Source organism: Podarcis cretensis (genome assembly GCF_951804945.1).
Source record: "Podarcis cretensis genome assembly, chromosome: 3".
In the NCBI taxonomy this organism is placed as follows: Eukaryota; Metazoa; Chordata; class Lepidosauria; order Squamata; family Lacertidae; genus Podarcis; species Podarcis cretensis.
The window spans coordinates 83,690,355-83,707,697 of record NC_137172.1 but is presented as its reverse complement, the minus strand read 5'-3'; the positions used below and the strand labels follow the sequence as shown (position 1 = coordinate 83,707,697).

General features: G+C 40.9%; 1 protein-coding gene across 1 annotated transcript in view; it reads right to left on the bottom strand.

Annotated features, from left to right (window-relative positions):
• Positions 1 to 12,434: 12,434 nt before the first annotated feature.
• Positions 12,435 to 17,343, bottom strand: part of SNAP91 (synaptosome associated protein 91) — a 64,797-nt gene continuing 59,888 nt past the window's right edge. Inside the window, exons 27-30 of the mRNA XM_079970607.1 lie at positions 16,695 to 16,775; positions 15,626 to 15,730; positions 14,395 to 14,497; positions 12,435 to 13,929 (exon numbers count right to left, since the gene is read on the bottom strand). Coding sequence (XP_079826733.1) covers positions 14,405 to 14,497; positions 15,626 to 15,730; positions 16,695 to 16,775 — 279 coding nt within the window. The 3' untranslated portion in view covers positions 12,435 to 13,929; positions 14,395 to 14,404. The remainder of the gene's footprint in view (positions 13,930 to 14,394; positions 14,498 to 15,625; positions 15,731 to 16,694; positions 16,776 to 17,343) is intronic.

The following is a 17,343-nucleotide window of genomic DNA, read 5'->3' as shown; positions in this document are numbered from 1 at the left end:
CATTCTACTCATGTAAAAACACGCTGATTCCTGGACCGTCTGCGGGCCAGATTTAGAAGGCAATTGGGCCAGATCCAGCCTCCGGGCCTTAGTTTGCCTATCCATGCTCTATGCCATACTCCCTCACCTGTCCTGCTTGAGTGTTTTTGCCTGAGTGGGAGATCTCTGATAGCGTATCTTGCTTGCTTGAAGGATGGAGATTTGAGGTGGTGGTGCATAAATTAGCCTATTACACCAATGTAAAATTCACACACAGGTCCCACTGTCTGCCTTCCCATTATGCCCAAATCTCACTATAGACGCCACAGATTCAGATATCCAAACAACTCAAGTTTTCCTACTTCCATACCTCCTTACTTGTTTGTAACTACACTGGTTGGCAGCAGCCATTTCCAGGCAGAAACTACGCAGGGAGAGAAGGGGAAGGGGAAGGGGAGAGAGATCAGACAAATCAGGGAGCAGGAGAGATCTCAACAAATCAGTTTTGCCTTTTTCTCCCTTTTGCTGGTTGGCTGCAGCCATTTCAGGAAGAAATCAGAGAGCTGTGATTCTCAAACCTTTCTCTCTGGGCCACACTTTCAGAATAAAAAATATGCTTGCACCACACCGAACATTTTATTGCTAAGAAATGCCCTGGGAAACAAAAAAGAAACAACTTGCAGCAGTGCTGGATTTATAACAAAGAACACAACTGCTTTATAATGGGGCACCCAGAAAGTATAAAACAATGGAGCCACATAAGAACATGAATTGTTCCCAAAATATAATTATAAATGAGCCTCTACGTATATTTACAAACTCAGTGACAGGTATGAGCTTGTTTTTGTCAGGTAAGCTCATTAATATTAGGTCTAATTTGAGAGAAACAAAACAACTCATCAATGAAAAGAAGCCTTTCCCTTTTCTGATCTTTCTTCTTTGTCAAGAGTTAAAAATACTGTATACAGGTTTACACAGTGTTACTGAAGGCAACTGCATTAGTTTACAGTAGCTGAGACTGATGCTTTAGGCTTGAAATATATTCTTTTTTGTGTAGTGGTGGAATGGGGTATGGACACAGACCGCACAGTCTGAAGATGCCATTCTCTTACTGGTAGATATGCATTTATCCATAGACAAATTTCATTATTATGGTCTAGAGCCTTAACCAGAACATTAAGACTGTCTTAATTCCCTTGAATTAACTGGCAAGGAATTATATTAATCCAAACATGTACTGTAAATATAAAAATGCATGTTTAAATACTGTAGATTCAAATAAGAATCTATTTTGCCAGGATTTTGTGTCCATTTTAGGCACATTTTTATTGTACATTTTTAATTTTGCACTGAAAGTTTGGTGTGTGTGTGTGTTTGTGTGTGTGTGTGTGTGTGTGTGTGTGTGTAAGTTTGTGTGTGTTTATAGGAAATATTTTTGATCCAATTATGCATTGGCGGGAGGAAGTTCAGATGCTGGATTTCTGCCTGTCATGCAGCCGTTAAATACAGAGTGAAAAGAATGGCAGCCCTCTGACACTAACTAGTCTTTACCTCGCCTGATCCCTTAGAGCTTGCTGCTTTTGGCAGCAAAAAACTAGAGATTTAATGGAACTATAAGGGCATTGATTAAGCATTTTGTATGGGGAAATAGCAGTACACAGAGAGTCTACTCTGACCTCATAAATGCTTAAAAGGGGTGGCTTTAAACTGGCTAGTTTATTTTTTCTAGATTTACATAAATCTTGTGAAAACTTCTGTACAGAACACGCTTGCCAAAGGCAGCTCTAGATTACTCACCGAAGCCTACTCCACATCTGGATCTGGTTTCTGAGGAGAGGAGTGATTAAAAAAAGAAAGAAACTTTGGCATAAATAATAAAAGAAACTAAACAGGTTCCAGAACAGGCATTAAATGGCTACCCTTCATTTCTATATACCAATAAAATGCCTCAGACTTCAAACCTTTACACTGCTAAGGCCCATTGTGCTGTTACTAAACTGTTACTAAAAACATACAGCAGAAAGGAAGAGAACCTCCAATACGACAATAGTTGCAACTCAGAACACACCATTTATTATGTTGGAGCCACCTTTCGCAGGCATAAGCAGCTCCTTCATAAACTGGAAGAACTCATGAGAAACCATTTGTTTCTACCAACAGAGGCTTGGTTCTCAATGGGAAGCCACATTGTCAGGCCTGCCTCCTGTACAGTTGAGGTTGGGTGCAACAGAGACAGGTAGGGTAGTCTGTATCAACAAGAGGTCTCCGAAGCCCTGTTTGGATATCCTAAATGCCTTGTGCAAAGGTGAAGAGTGAAGACAAGCATGCTAGCTCTACCTTCCTTCTTTCCTTATTGCTGTTCCCTTAACCCTCCACAGATTGGTGGCACAACTTCTGCAGTGGGGAGCTTTTTGTAATTGTGTAGGCTCCTTGTGCAATTTAGACCCTTTCAATGTCCACGTTCTGAAGCCTAAACAAGTGCAGCAGACTCCCTACTTCAGAATATATCCCTCCTAGTCATGGATTACGGTGGTGGAGGAAGGCAAGCTAGCACACTTGACTTCTCAAACAGGAATTAACCTCTGCAAAGATCAGACAGGAAGTCACTTCCCAGATGGATGCAGTGACCAGGCCACTTCCCAACTGTTTATTGCTCCTCTTGCTGCAACCTTCAGGTAGGGACATGTCCTGGAGCTATCTCACCCCCAGTGCCAAGCAACTTTGCTTCACTTCCAGCTATGCCTTCTGTATGTGAAGCATGGCAAAGATATGGACTGGCTCTGAGCATCTGGCTCTGAGATCCCACAAGTCTCTTAAATTTTAACATATTTCTTTCACCCGTTGTGCAATACTGAGATTTAGTCGGCTACCCTGCCCTGAAGGTCTGATACGTAAGAATCTCAGGGTTATATGTGCAGAGGTGAAATGACTGCACGCCACTGAGGGAACCGTCACATGCCCCCTAAATCCACCTCTGATTGTATGGTTATGGTGACTGTTCCCTAGTTTCATTCTCTGGTTAGTCCAGTCAAATAAATCCCAGTCTTGTTAAAGCATCATTTTTTTGCACAAAAGGGAAGAAAGGATGGAACTTGCAAGCCCACATGGCTCTCCCTGTCACCAAACCATGGTTCGGTAATCTCGGAAAGCATTACATCTGTACCAAGTCAGTGAAAGCAACTCAGATGGCAGCAGATTGAAGTACTCACCCCAAAGTGGAAAAGCCAGCCTTTAATTTTAACATACAAGGTGGAGACAACATTGTAGGCACGTGACAAGTGGCTATGTCTAAGTGGGCCCTGCGTCTGCCCCTCTAACCACATCAGTTATAGGCTGCTTTGGACTGAAAATGACATGGCTTTCTAACAGCTGGGTGCAGCCATGTACTTTGCTTGTGTCAAGACCACAGTGGACAGCTCTTCTTAGCAGCTGCAAGCTGGCAAGGCAACATCTGCAGAACCCAGGGCCAAATTCATTTTGGAGTCTGCTTTTGGGGCTATATTTGGAGGCTAACTTTTCTGCTAGAGTCTGGAACTATCCATGGACATCCTGAGAGACAATGTAATTTCAAAAAGAATATGTTAAGTGATACAACTGAAGGAACACATGCATAATTCAGAAAGCAAGGATCTGTTGATAGTTTTATAGCAGCGCGATCCTTTTCCTATGATCTGAACCCTATATAGATTCAGAAAGTACTTTCAAGGAATATGCCTCAGTAATTTAAGCTTTGTTCATAAACAATGTTATTTACCGCCCCCTATTTATTTCTTAAAAATAGATAGTATGGTTGGCACCCGCCTAAAGGGTAAATTTCTGCTGCAGTCGTCGGATATCTGTAAGTTTCATAACCCACAGCCTCCCAGAATACCAGGGAGACGATAAGACTACACAGTGCTGGAGAAGATGTTCAGAAGCAATTATGTCAACTTCCCATCTCATCTCAATGTCCTACAGTGAGACCAGGGCTTTGACAGGATTACTGCTTTCTCTACTGGAAAATCCCCAGAGCAGTGCCGATCCAAGACATTTTGGCACCACCAGGGGAGAAGAGGTGAGTGAAAATCGACATCAGGAACAAGGTGAGGAATAAAGATGGGATCTGCTGCCCCTGAGGATCCTGTAGCCTGAGGCTGTTTGCTTCACCTTGCCTCATGGGTCGACCAGCCCTGCCCCAGAGCAATCCATTAGTCACCGGATGCACACCATTCAAATGGGCGTGTTATCTTTGCTGAGTGAATTCCCACAACCATTCCAAATTTCACGATGGTGATCTCACCATGACAACACAAAGCACTACACATGTCCACACCTTCAGACCACTTACTATCACTTAGGGACAAGGATTACATAAAGAATGTCTGACACTCTGAACATGGCATTCCTAATATTTTCAAACTTCAAAATAGTGACCAATATTGCTTAGTTTCATTTGGAGTAATTATAAATGCAAGCATGTCTCAAAGCCCTCTGAACCATCAAACACACTTTCAGATGCCTACATGATTTTAATCAATACAGCTTGCCATGCTCATTTTAATAGGAGTTAGGGCTGGTTTTTATGCTACCTTCAAAGCATGATTGAGTCATTACATCGTCTTTCTATTGTAAACTACCCTGTAGCACACTTTTGACATACATACATACAGAAATATCCACATGGCAACTTCTCACATTGTTTAGTTTATTTTGTTAGAACTTACATATGACATGGCTTCTACCTATATTGCTGGCCTATGTATTTTGAATCCTCTGGTTTTTACCCTTGTTTGTATAGTTCAGGAGAAGCTAAAGTGGTGCCCTCCAGATGTGGCTGGAATACCTTTACCCCTGACCATTGACCTTACTGGCAGTGGCTGATGGGACTTGTAGTCCAACAATGTCTGGAGGGCACAACATTGGTTCTCGTTCTACAGAAGAGGAAAGGATAGGTTGTTTTCCAAGAACCTCTCCTGCTTGCTCTGGGAGCAAATGGTGTGATTTTTTTATTAGGTGCTGTTAGCTACGCAAATAACATTATAACAGCACCAACAATGTGCCACCACTAAAACACAGAATATGTTAAAAACAACAGTCAAAGGGTAAAGAGGGAAGGAAACTATTCCCATCCAGACACATGTTCAAACATTGCAAAGACAGAACTTTGCGCAATGTGAGGTAAAACAATTAAAGAAAAACAGATTTATGCATATGTAAATTCTCATTTTGACATCAAATATCACTGGCAATATAAAGAAACTGAGCTACTCTTCCCTGCCTACCAAATTGTATTTGAATGTGAACGGTACATGAGACAGCAAGGACTATATTTGATGTCCTCACATTGCAGCAAACACGCCCCTTCCCAAAAAAAGAATTGACAATTATAAGCTTGTAAGTAATATGTTGGCGAATTTCATGTGTTCTTTAACAGCTTTTAAAAATACCTCAAAACAAACCTAATCCATCTTTTAGCTGTTGGCGAAGTCCAAAAAAAAAACTTTTTTAAAAATTGAAAACCATACTAAAATTACAGGGTAGGATAAAAGTAAACCATAATATTAACTTATGAGCAAAAGGCACATGAGGTCCAAAAGATCCTGAGATATATACAAACAGCTAAGTTATATGGACTCTTGCCACAACACTTAAACCAACTGCTTTGTGAAAAATCCAATCTGCTATAAAGGCTGCGTCTTAGATGCCTGCATATTGAAATAGCAGCACAGTAAATCTGGTTTTTGCATGTCAGGTTCACAAAACCCTGCCTTTTACTTCAGGCCAAAAACCTTGGGTGAAATTGTGCTGGTTTCAGATTCAGATCATATCCATACCATACATTTAAAGTACATGAATTCCCCCAAAGAATCATGGGAACGGTAGTTTGCTAAGTATGCTGCTGTTGTAGCTCTGTGAGCTGTAAACTGCAATTCCCAGAATTCTTGGGGAGGGAAGTCATGCGAATTAACTGCAATTTAAACATGTGGTGTGGATGTGACCTCAGAGTTATAACCCAATAAAATACGTTCTTGTTGGGATTGTATGCATATGGCCCACCTAAGATAAATCGTGGTAGCACTTGAGGAATAGGAGAAAGGATGATGAGGGACCAAACATATTCCTTCAAGCAATTTATAAACCAGCCTTCAGTAACAGGAATACCAATCTCTCCACCTAAGCAGCTGTTCAGAGCTACTTCTGTTGCCCTTGAAAAAACTACAACACCCAAGGGCCACCCTTATCAGTGCTCCAAAGAAGGCAGGAACAGCGAGCTCTGGTTTCCCTGCTTCCTCTTTATGATGAAGCCAATTTCAGGTAATGTGTGCGGAAGAGAGGGTGAAAAGACCCCATTGAGCAAATGGAAGTCCTTAAGTGACTTTGAAATTATTGAGCAAGACTCAATTTCATTGGGTCTACTTAGCTGATGATCACCTATTAATTGATTACAGTGGTACCTCAGGTTAAGTACTTAATTCGTTCCAGAGGTCCGTACTTAACCTGAAACTGTTCTTAACCTGAAGCACCACTTTAGCTAATGGGGCTTCCTGCTGCCGCCGCGCCGCCGGAACACAATTTCTGTTCTCATCCTGAAGCAAAAGTTTTTAACCTGAGGTACTCTTTCTGGGTTAGCGGAGTCTGTAACCTGAAGCGTATGTAACCTGAAGCATATGTAACCCCAGGTACCACTGTATTAGGATGGTGATTTAAATCTGTTTGTCATCTAACACAGGGCAGTCTCTAGGCAACTTACAATCAGCTTCAAATCCTTTTGAAATACCAGCAAATACCCCAGTGAAGAGGAAAGTAAGTTGTTAGTGTTGGCACCAGGCAGGCCTCACTTGGGAGAGCTTTTCACAGGGTGGAGCACAACTGAAAATGGCCCTCTTCTTTTTGATGCATGTATAGAAATATACTTCTGCACACAACCCCTAGCTGGATCAAGACAATGAAATGCGGCTCATGGATCATCTAGATCATCCAACCTGGTGCCCTTCAGATATTTTCGGACCACAATTTCCGTTATCCCTGACAATTGGCCATACTGTCTTGGGCTGATGGAAGATGAAATCCCAAACATCTGAAGGGCACCAGATGAGGGAAGGCTGAGCTAGGTCTTCATAGGATAAGGAGAAAGATGGTAATACCTCCCTATTGCTTTGCCAGACTTAGTACTCTTGCTTGTCATAAACTTCTTGGGATTTCTCTTGCAGAATACCACAAAGTAACATCTTGATTCCAGTTTTAGTTTTACGTATCTTTGCAAGATAACCAGATTTCCACCAGTCATCCAAGCATGGGTAGAACTGAGGTTTGATTTTAGCACACAACAACTAAAACGAAGTCTGCAAACATACAGTCGTACCTCAGGTTGAAGTAGTTTCAGGTTAAGCATTTTCGGGTTGTGCTCTGTGGCGACCTGGAAGTAACGGAGCACATTACTTCCGGGTTCCGCTGCTTGTGCGTGCACAAAATGCTCAAAATGACGTCAAGCACATGCACAGATGCAGCGCATCGTGACCTGTGCAGACGCGGGTTGTGTTCGCTTCAGGATGCGAACGGGGCTCCGGAACAGATCCCGTTCACATTCAGAGGTACCACTGTATTCACATTTACATGTAGAGTTGAGTTATTAGGCTCTGTCTATATGCAACTTCAGTTTCAAGGCAAGTTCCAGACTGCCACCTGCTGGCTCCAGAATTTCTTGTAACTCTAGTATTGTGAAGAAAATCATTGGTAAAACAGAAGCAACATACAGATTGCCTCGAGGCTGTCACTATTTTGTGGCAGGGATTCAAACGTATGCTGGAAATGTAGGTTTGCGCAATTAAAGTGGGGAAAATGCTCTGTTGCCCTGGAGAGAGACAAATCCGCTTTCAAACAAAATACCACAGCCTTTTGAAATCAAGAAAGTGACAGGATGAATTACTTACATTAATATGTGATGGGTGAATAAATAATGAACAAGAAGATATGTAAACATCCCACATGCAAATAAAAATGTATACTTAGTATAACTACTCCATAAACGCATCAGAATGAATACAGTGGTACCTCAGGATACAAACACTTTGGGTTACAGACTCCTCTAACCCAGAAGTAGTACCTCAGGTTAAGAACTTTACCTCAGGATGAAAACAGAAATCGCTCGCTGGTGGCATGGCGGCAGCAGGAGGCCCCATTAGCTAAAGTGGTACCTCAGGTTAAGAACAGTCTCAGTTTACGAACGGACCTCCAGAACGAATTAAGTTCGTAACCCGAGGTATTACTGTACTCAAGAAAAACCAGACTTAGGGCTCATCCACACTAGAGTTTAATGTGGATTTGAAGTTGCTTGTGTCTCTCTTTTTTTCCATAGTGTCCACATAACTTCCTCCTCACTGAAGTGTTAGCCCACACTTTCCCCCTGCTCAGTTCAGGTTTCCTGACTTGGAGCAATAAGCACACATTTAAAAATTATTATTTACTGTTCTTTTAGTTCTGTTTTGTGGTATTATAGTTTATGGCAGGGGCAAAACTAGGTCCAGGGGGGTGCGGAGATTCTGGATGAACATGGGAAGATTATTTCAGTGAGAGCTGCTTGGTGATGGGGCACTCTCCTGGAGAGTGGTGGAAGGATTTGAGCAGAGGTCTGGGATTCTTTGGCTGTAGTTCATGCATTGCAGGGGATTGGACTGGATGGCACTTGGGGACCTTTCCAACCCTGAAATTCTACGATTCTCTGAAAATCTGATAGAGTGAAAACTTTGAATTGCAGGAAAAAACATCTTTTGGGGTAGCTTTTTTAAAAAAAGGTCATGCACACTGGTGAACATGTTTATGGGTGGAGGAAATACTAATTTAGGGGAGGTGACAACACACCATACTACTGGACTACATGGAATTGGCGGAAATGACTGGCAGAATCCGAGACCAGGGAGAAGAGTTGGTGGGAGAAGATTGGAAGAAATTTAAAATCTGTCTACTGAAACACTGTAAAATTATTGAATGTTAATGACGTTGGAATGAAACGAAGTGGTTCTAGTAATAAGGCAAAACAAGAATATGCAAGAATGGATTGATATTAGATGAAAAATTGAAGTTATAATATGTGAGGATAAACAAGGGCAAACTAAGAGGGTATGGATTTGCTGAACAAATTTTTAAATGGAATACAAAAAAGGGAGGTGTGAGGAAGTCATGAAAATAAGTTAATGAGTGGTAAGATACTAGAAAGAGGGATTTTTCTTTTTTCTTTTTATGTTTAATTTTGTATTTTGTATTTTTTGTGTTTTTCTTTACTGTTTTGTAACCCTTTTTTTGTTAAAATTTAATAAATATTATTTTTTTTAAAAAAAGACAACACACCATACTACACCACAGAAATATATTCCCTCAAACAGCAGCCACTAATGTGAATAGGAAACCATCAAAAAAAATTTGGGAGGCATAAATGGAAAGTGCTCATGTACACAAAGACACACAAACACACACATGGAAAGAGCAGCCTAAGGCCCTTGTGTTGACACACCCCTTTTTCTAACCATTAGCTTTGTGCAAGCAAATCAGGATTAATATTGAACCAGGAACCTGGAGATTCACACCTTAACTGTGTTAAGTATTTTTATTATATACCCAGCAGAGGGCAGCCTTAGATCCAAAAGCCTGTTCTGAGCTCACTGCTTCTCAAACATTTTGAAACAGGACCACTTGTCCACTTAAACTAACCCCACTTTCAAGTCCTCTGCAGCAGAAAACGCAAGAACAGATCAGCCAGCAAGTTTATATTTTATGTTTCATTTTTAATGTCAATATACGCATAAGCACCCAATTTAAACAGAGTACCATACAGGGAAGAAAAAGACAAGAGGGAGCGAGCCAGTCTTTTAAAGCGACATCACAACCGCAATGGTTTTCTGTTGACTGAGTGAAAAGCCCAGGAAAAGGGGGGAGCCCCTCATTACATGACTGAACCAGGAGCACATTGGGAGCCAGACTTTTAGAAACACCACTCCAGCTGTATCTTGAAAACCTATCTCAAGATTAAAATAGAAGTATGCTAAGAAGGTCCGCTCTCCACACTTTGCAGTAATTCCCAATAATGCAACCTAAACATGTCCAGACTTGACCAAGGGGATTAAATGTCCAAGAACTCCACAGTATCCTTCACCTAACACGTACACAAATAACTTTTCCCTTTGATTTTTACATAGCCCAGCAGTGCAGAATTATTTAGAAAAATCGTGATTAAGGTGTCAATCATAGGTGTCTGTACTTAGAAACCAAGGCTCACCAAAATTAAGGGGATTTGTTCCTGAACAGACCTGTTTAATTTTGAGCATTAAACTAAGTCTTCAAGGCCCAAAATTGTCCCCAAATCACCAGCCTGAAAATACAATTTTCAGACTCACCCTGGGGATAGCCGAACCCACCTCTTCTCCAATAGCTCCTCTTACGGTACAGCCTGGACTCTGGGGTTCTTAAGCACAGGCCTGGGAATCTCCCTGCTCACTGACTCTCCCATTTCTGTGCATGGCTTAGCTTTACGCAGAAATATCTGCAACACTATGGTGACCAATAGTTACTACAGTCACATAATCTCTCACTTGAATGTGTGAAATAATCTATACCCTATAGAAAATTTCCCACTTGAAAATGAGTTGCTGCCTTAGCTACTTACCTAGAAATTAAATTCTGCCTGAGATGCGCGTTACTGGATCACTCAATTGAACAGAATGGCAGCTTCTGATGCTACATTCTCCTCTGCACCAGAGGACTGGAAAGCAGCCGATTTTCAAAAAGGGATCCAGGCAATTACAGGCCTGTTTTGATGAAAAACATTGTTTAAGGAAAGCTTCGGTGAAAAGTGCTAAGATAAAACGATCAAGCAGTAGCAACATGTTCTTCTGGAAAGTCCCGACCCATCTCACTAACCTTTAGGAGTGTCAACAAGCATATGGATAAGATTGAACCGGTGGACACTCTCTACCTGGACTTTAAAGTCCTTCACTAAAGATTCCTGAGTGAATTTAAAAGTCATAGGATAAATATAGAAGTCCTCTTATGGATTGCTCACTAGTTAAATAACAGGAAGCAGGGAGTAGGAATAAATGCAGACTTTTCAAAGCAGAAGATAGAATTGGGGTTCATCCAAGGATCTGTATTGGGACTACATCTTTTGATGTGTTCATACTTTAAGAGATGAGCAGTGATGCACATGGGGCTAACCCCTACCTTGATTTTATACACAGAGAAGAGGAAGGGGGGAGGTCTGAGCTAGCAGTGAGACTAATCAGGAAAGGTATCTTGGGGTTGTGGTGGAGAGTGCAATGGAAGTGTTGACTCAATATGCAGCTGCTATTGGCAAGGCATCAAAAACAATTGATCTCATAATGTCTCTATAATATATTGTATGACTGAACAATAGCTATGTATATATAATTCTGGTCACTATGGGTATGTTCACATTACCACTTACTTCATATCCAGTGCTAGTTTTTGAAGCTACATTCACAGGTCATTCACGACGGTCCGTATTGATCCTATTGTTTGACAAATAGTACCTCAGGTTAAGAACTTTGCTTCAGGATGAGAACAGAAATCGTGCTCTGGTGGCGCAGCAGCAGCGGAAGGCCCCATTAGCTAAAGTGGTGCTTCAGGTTAAGAACAGTTTCAGGTTAAGAACGGATCTCTGGAATGAATTACCGTACTTTTTGCTCTGTAAGACTCACTTTTTCCCTCCTAAAAAGTAAGGGGAAATGTGTGTGCGTCTTATGGAGCGAATGCAAGCTGCGCAGCTATCCCAGAAGCCAGAACAGCAAGAGGGATTGCTGCTTTCACTGTGCAGCGATCCCTCTTGCTGTTCTGGCTTCTGAGATTCAGAATATTTTTTCCCCTTGTTTTCCTCCTCCAAAAACTAGGTGCGTCTTGTGGTCTGGTGCGTCTTATAGAGCGAAAAATACGGTAAGTGCTTAACCCGAGGTACCACTGTATTCTCTGGTACTATTATAGACCAAGGTGCGGGGTTTTGGGGGGGGTGATGGTGGGGGCTTATGGGACTTTTTTGTGACAGAACCTTGTGATCCACGAGCTAGAGTGGATTTGGGTCAAACCCAGCCCCTCAAATCCATAGTTGCTCCTTCTCACTCTCAAAACACACCCCATGCATCCATAGATCACACTCTCTCTCACTATTGCTCATATACCTCCCTTTTCTTCACCTTCTTACCTTCTTCTGGTTCACTTTCCTGGGAGTAAGCCTCATTGAATACAGCAAGACTGACTTCTGAGCAAAAAAGGCATATGGTTGTACTGCCAGTCACAATTGCTTTAGTAGGCTGGAGAATTCTCTAGCAGCTGTCAGATTTAAAATGCCAGCAGACTCAAAGAGCAAGACCTCTCCTGCTCTGAACAAGCATGTCAAACTGTAGTCAGCAGCTATTGTGTCCCTACGAGAAGCACCAAATGGCGAAGTCAGAGCAACAATCAAAGGACACAACTTTTGTGTTTTAATTTACTTTGATCAAGGTGTTTTATTGCATCTCAGAGGGTACACATGCACTGGGTTTTTCTCAAATCAAAATACAAAGAAAACCCACTTTGAAATTCTCTCTCTCTAACTCTCTGCCATTACAGTGTATGTTATCCCCACAATAAGTTCAGATACAACCACTTTTTAAAAATGGTACCATATATTGATTAAATAGTTAATTTGAAAGACTTAGGTGAACATCTTTCCAACCTAATATGCTTTTACAAAGAGCTGCCAAGCCACTTGTAACACTGATCAACAGTGACCTTATTAAGGAGTCAAAAATCTTAAGCCAAGCCATCAGCACAAACAGTATGAGAGAACAAACTAAAACGTTTAAAGGAACACAATTTTTTTCTCTGTTTACAGTAAAGGGTGCAGTTTTCCAGTTTAGTGCAACCTCTAATCACAGACAGTACGGAAGATACACAGCAGTGTATGGGAATGGAAAAAAACACTACTAGTCCAAGGCTCATACAGAAAAGCACCAAACTAACTGATGTACATAAAAGCTAAATAAAAAATAAAATAAAAATTATTCATGATTTGCCAACAGATACACTGAGCGACCTAATTAACCTGACAATCCTTAAAATGTCTGCCCAGCTAGGATTTCCCCCCCACTCTTAGCAACATGGCAAGGAACTTGCCCTTTACTTATTTTCAGTGCATTTAAAATAAGAGCTGATAAATAAGCTGGTTTTAAAATGGGAAACAAAAGTCCCTTAAATATTTTAAAATAAATTTGATAAGGTATGTTCAATATTTTTTTTTGAAAAAAATTCTTTGCAAATCAACTTGAAAGAAGATGTATTAAATGGGAGCTCTCTTTTATATTACTTTTTAAAATTATCTTTAACATGTACAGTGCCACAAAAATAAAACATATTCCACAACAAATTCAGAATCCTGCATTTGGGGGGGGGAACGTTTTCCACACAAAAAGAGTTTGTAGGATTGAGAGTGTTTTTTTCTTACTACCTTGGTATCATCACACTATTATTTTGTATAACAGATATACAAGAGAAACTGGACTTCAAAAGGGAAAAAATTTAGAAGGTTTGCCAAAGTTATTTACACGGAGACCTCCAGAAACACAGACACATCGCTCCAAATGGCTCACCACACAACAGCTGCATAGTCTGCCCCTATTGGATAGGTTCAGAAAAGCACTAAGAAGGCATCAGAAACATACATCCATTGTTTAAAGTTGTAAAACACATAAATAATAACCCAAGTACACAAACTGAGAAAGAGAGAGAGAGAGAAGAGGGATAACAACTAAGATAGTACACATTCCTAATGTTCACTTTCACAGCTGTGCTACACGTTTTGGAAGTAGGAGAGAAATCTGTAAGCACTGGGTTTGGTAGTGGTGGCTCACTTGGACAACTCCGAGCAACAAAAGTCTTGTTTGTAGATTCCAAGCTTGCATCTTCAGTTATCCTGACAGAAAACTACAGCTGTGGAAGTTGGGAGGGGGGGAGAGAGAGAGAGCAAAAGAGAAAAACTAAGCAACAAGCATTTGAATTAGTTTCATGATCTGGCATTACAAACATAATTTTTATTTGTATGCCGCCTTTCCATAGTTCAAACCATGGTCATGGCGGCTTACAACATGGAAAAATACATTTACAACATAACAAAAGTAGTCATAAACAATAAATAAAACATCAAAAAGATACACAGCCAAACTGACTAATTTCCACATAAATCATTGTAAGATCTAACATAAACAATGACTTGGGATGGAAGGCGAGAGGCATGGGGACACCAAATGTTGCCGATGCACAAGAAACCAGTAATATTTGGAAACCCACTGCTAAAACCTTCCAAACTTAAGAAAAATTAGTTATTTGACTTCAGTCACCTAAGCAAATGCCAGAAAAGAAAGTTCAAGTAAGTAAATAGGTCCGGCAATCCTATACCTTAAACAGTTCATAAGAAATCCTTGATGTTAAGATCCGCTAATGGGTCCTTTGATGGTGGTTTTTTGGGACTCTGAGTGGCAGGTGTAGGACTTGGAGAGAGCTTAACGGGTTTCCCATCAGTCAAGAAGAGCATGAAACAAACACACAAACAAAAAAGAGAGAGAAGAGTAGAGTATAAGGACAATGGTAAGATAACTATTAGGATTCACCTACGGACAAAATTAAGATGCAATAGATTGAAGATGAAAACCATTCCAATGTTACACCTGTCCCACAGATGTAACTTACTTTAGACACATTTTAAGTTAAGCATATCTAGGGATGGAACACACTGTAGCGGGTATACTTCTGCACTTAAGTTGTGCTTCCTGCAGTCAGTACTGGCAGGTAAGTTTGAAGACAAATGAGGAGATAGTGGTTTATATTCAACAGAAGAAGTTTTCAGTAGTTTACATTTAATCCAGCCGTTGGAACAGAGATCCTGCTTTAGTGCTCCCTTGTAATAGAAGTATAATCTAGGAGGATGGCAGGGCCTTTTCCAACATGGCACCTGCTTCATGGAGCTCCCTGACCCAGAACACTGTTTTGTTTAGAAAGGAACTTTATCTTCTCCAGTTTGATGATGTTGAGTACAAACTAATGCATTTTACTATTTATGTATTTTTTACTTGATGATTTATTTACCTAACTTGTATTGAGGATAGCAACTACAATCACAAAAGAAAATGGATGTGATAAACCCATTTTCTTCTGCTAAAGGAAAGTGGCATGCAAGCATTTTGTATTACTGCAGAAATGCAACTGCTCTGCATGGAAGCCAAAACATATTGTAATACAGTTGTACTGTGGGGAGTCTTGGGAGTCGAATGTTCCGGCTCCCGAACGATCAAAACTCGGAAGTGAATGTTCCAGTTTTTGAACTTTTTTTGGAAGCCAAACATCTGACAAGGCTTCCCATTGGCTGCAGGAGCTTCCTGCAGCCAATCAAGAAGCTGAGCTTTGGTTTCCAAATGTTTTGGAAGTTGAACGGATTTCCGGAACGGATTCCATTCGACTTCCAAGGTACGACTGTAATAATTTAAATGTTTAAAACACTCAAAGGAGTTTAAAAGGTAAATTGCTGAAAATACAGGAGAGGGTCACAGGTCAAAAGAGGAGACATAAAAGCTAAGCTGCTCAAAAAATAATAATAATAAAGACCTTCTAGAGAGAAATTGTTAGCCCTTACTTGTGCACCAGCTGCTGCAGCTGCTCCAAATGGCGGCCTCATCATAGGCTGTCCGTACATAACTGGCTGCTGTGGCATCATTGGGACACCTGATCCAGGAGGTTGCTGGGAAGTATTCAGAGAACAATGAATGATGCATGCAGTACAAACAAGGCAAGCTTGAGTCTTAGCTGACTGACAACATCTTGGCAAGACAGGTACTGCTAGCCTCCATCCTTTCAGGTATGCACAGTCCAATGAGTGTGCCAGATTTCCACTATACAAAAATCAAATCTCAACAACAACAATGCACACTTCAGGTAGGTTGTATGCCCTATTGCCAGTAGTTGTCAACTTTTTCAGACCTGGGACTCACCTTTAACCCAAGCATGCATTGTGGGACTTATTTTCTTCTTCTTCTTCTTCTTCTTCTTCTTCTTCTTCTTCTTCTTCTTCTACTACTACTACCTATCTATCTATCTATCTATCTGTATGGTGGTAGTGCTGCCACCTTAGATCAGGCTGTAATCCATTACTGAGTCCTAACCAACCAGATGAAGACCAACACCCTTTGTAATCTGTTAGCAAACCGCAGCAAACTCCTTATGCAATGCACTGTGTATTGTGCAGTGACAAGCATAGAAATTGGTGTTCGGTGCATCAATTGGCACCAGATGTATCCTTTTTTAAAGGGAACGTGTTCCTGCTCTTCAAGGTTCAAATGATAAACTTCAGTGTGTGACAAATGTCTGATGAAAACTAAGAAGGCAGGACCGAGGAAAGATTCCTGGGGCAGAGCTTCAGAGTTCTGCATAGTTTTCTTGCTCCTTCCAGAAGCATGCAAAATATCCAAGTTAAGCAAGGTTACAAAAACGGTAATGTGGGCTGACTTCTGTTTTTCCTCCTGCTGAATGCTGACTTTTTTTTCTTTAAAAAAAGGGCAAAATATACAAGTCTTGGCCATAAGCAACTTAAAAAGGAAGCAAAGGTTAAGTGGCAGGTGGTGGCAATCCTTCCTGTCATTTTTTTTGTTTTGTTTTTTAAGAAAATGACTGATCAAATGCAATCTCTATTATTAAATGTCACTCACCATCCCAAATCCTGGTGCAGGCTGTGCAGGGGGGGCACCTGATGTAGGAGGGGCAGCACCTGCTGGAGCTCCAGATCCTGTCTAGAAACCAGAATAACAAACACCAGACACTGATTACAGATTATACGGATATGAACGCACGCACACACTCACTTCCAACATTAAGTCACTGTTCAACACTCGTTACAGAAGCCCATCCTGCCATTTCCACATCCTGCCAAAGTTAAATCAACATAGGACAGATTAATTGTATTAAAAGCTGTCATCCAGCAATTATCCTCCTCTTCCTTGTTAACTCGCCTTTCATGTAAGTCTCAAGGATTTACAGTTATACAATAAAAAAACCTAACATACAGTCATCAATTTAGTTTGTCGAATGTTACAAAGTTCTGGGTTTATTCAGAGCTACCTTTGAAAATATTCAACTTCTCTACGTTATTCACTTGTTTCTCAAGCAGACAGCCTCATAGCCAGATCTGAACACAGTGACTTTGGCCCCAGTTCCCGCCTTGTGTGCAACCCCTTTCCACTAAACTGCCACAATCTAGAACTCTGAAACATGCTGGGTCTTGAACTGGCCATACTGTCGCCATGTGATGACAAGAGGTGCAAAATGTGGCACTAGGATACTGTAGCTAGGCATTTTGAT